Source organism: Lipotes vexillifer, unplaced genomic scaffold, assembly GCF_000442215.2.
Source record: "Lipotes vexillifer unplaced genomic scaffold, Lipotes_vexillifer_v1.1 scaffold1139, whole genome shotgun sequence".
NCBI classification, from domain to species: domain Eukaryota; kingdom Metazoa; phylum Chordata; class Mammalia; order Artiodactyla; family Lipotidae; genus Lipotes; species Lipotes vexillifer.
Window position 1 is genome coordinate 2,832,621 of NW_006798273.1, and position 771 is coordinate 2,833,391.

The 771-nt window shown below is 70.6% G+C and overlaps 1 protein-coding gene across 1 annotated transcript in view; it reads left to right on the forward strand.

Annotated features, from left to right (window-relative positions):
- The first annotated feature begins 13 nt into the window (after positions 1-13).
- MERTK (MER proto-oncogene, tyrosine kinase) overlaps positions 14-771 on the forward strand; it is a 110,072-nt gene continuing 109,314 nt past the window's right edge. Inside the window, exon 1 of the mRNA XM_007470218.1 lies at positions 14-183. Within this exon, the coding sequence (XP_007470280.1) occupies positions 123-183 (61 nt within the window). The 5' untranslated portion in view covers positions 14-122. The remainder of the gene's footprint in view (positions 184-771) is intronic.

Sequence of the window (771 nt, forward strand, 5' to 3'; positions counted from 1 at the left end):
CTGGCTCCCGGGGCCGCCGGGACTGGGCTGCTTCGCGGGCGCGCTTGGCCGGCGACGCGGCAGGTTCTGGACGTCCATCTGTCCGTCGGTCCGCAGAGAATTTCCAGTTCCGCGGCCCCGGGATGGGGCGGGCCCTGCTGCCGCTCCTGCCGTGGCTCTTCCTCCCCGCGCTGTGGAGGGGAGGTGAGTGCAAGGGGCCGGGGGCCGGGGGCCGGGCGCGGGGGGCCGGGAGCTCGCAGACTCGGGCGCACCCAGCAGCTGGCAAGTTTGCAGACACCTCCCCGCGCCCCAGCGGTGCCGGGTGCTGAGGCGCAGGGGCTCCCACCCACGCACCGTCCCGGCACCCAGGCTGGGTCGTGGGCGCGCGTCCCAGTGGAGCCGGGGAGGGGTGGGCACCGAGGGCTCCCCTTAACCTCCAAGAGGGAAACAGAGCTCGGCCGGGCGCGCTGCAAGTCCTGAAATTTTCGGCAGAGGGGAATGCGCCGAAAACTTTTCCCTGGACATGGTTGCGTGGTTGGACCCTGGCTCTGGCGGGAGTTGTGGGAGCCGCAGACCCCATCATCCCCCGAGGGACCGGAGACCAGCAGGCTGCGGGAGCTGGGGTCGCAGTCCCGGTGCTAAGATCCACCAAGGCCAGAGTGCGACCGGAAGGGACTGTCGTCCGGCTGCTCCCCCGCCCCCGGGCCCTCATGGGCAACATTAGCGGGGACACCCTGGGAGCGTGGGGACCCCGGAAAAAGGGGAAGCATTCTTTTCACCCCTGTTACTGCT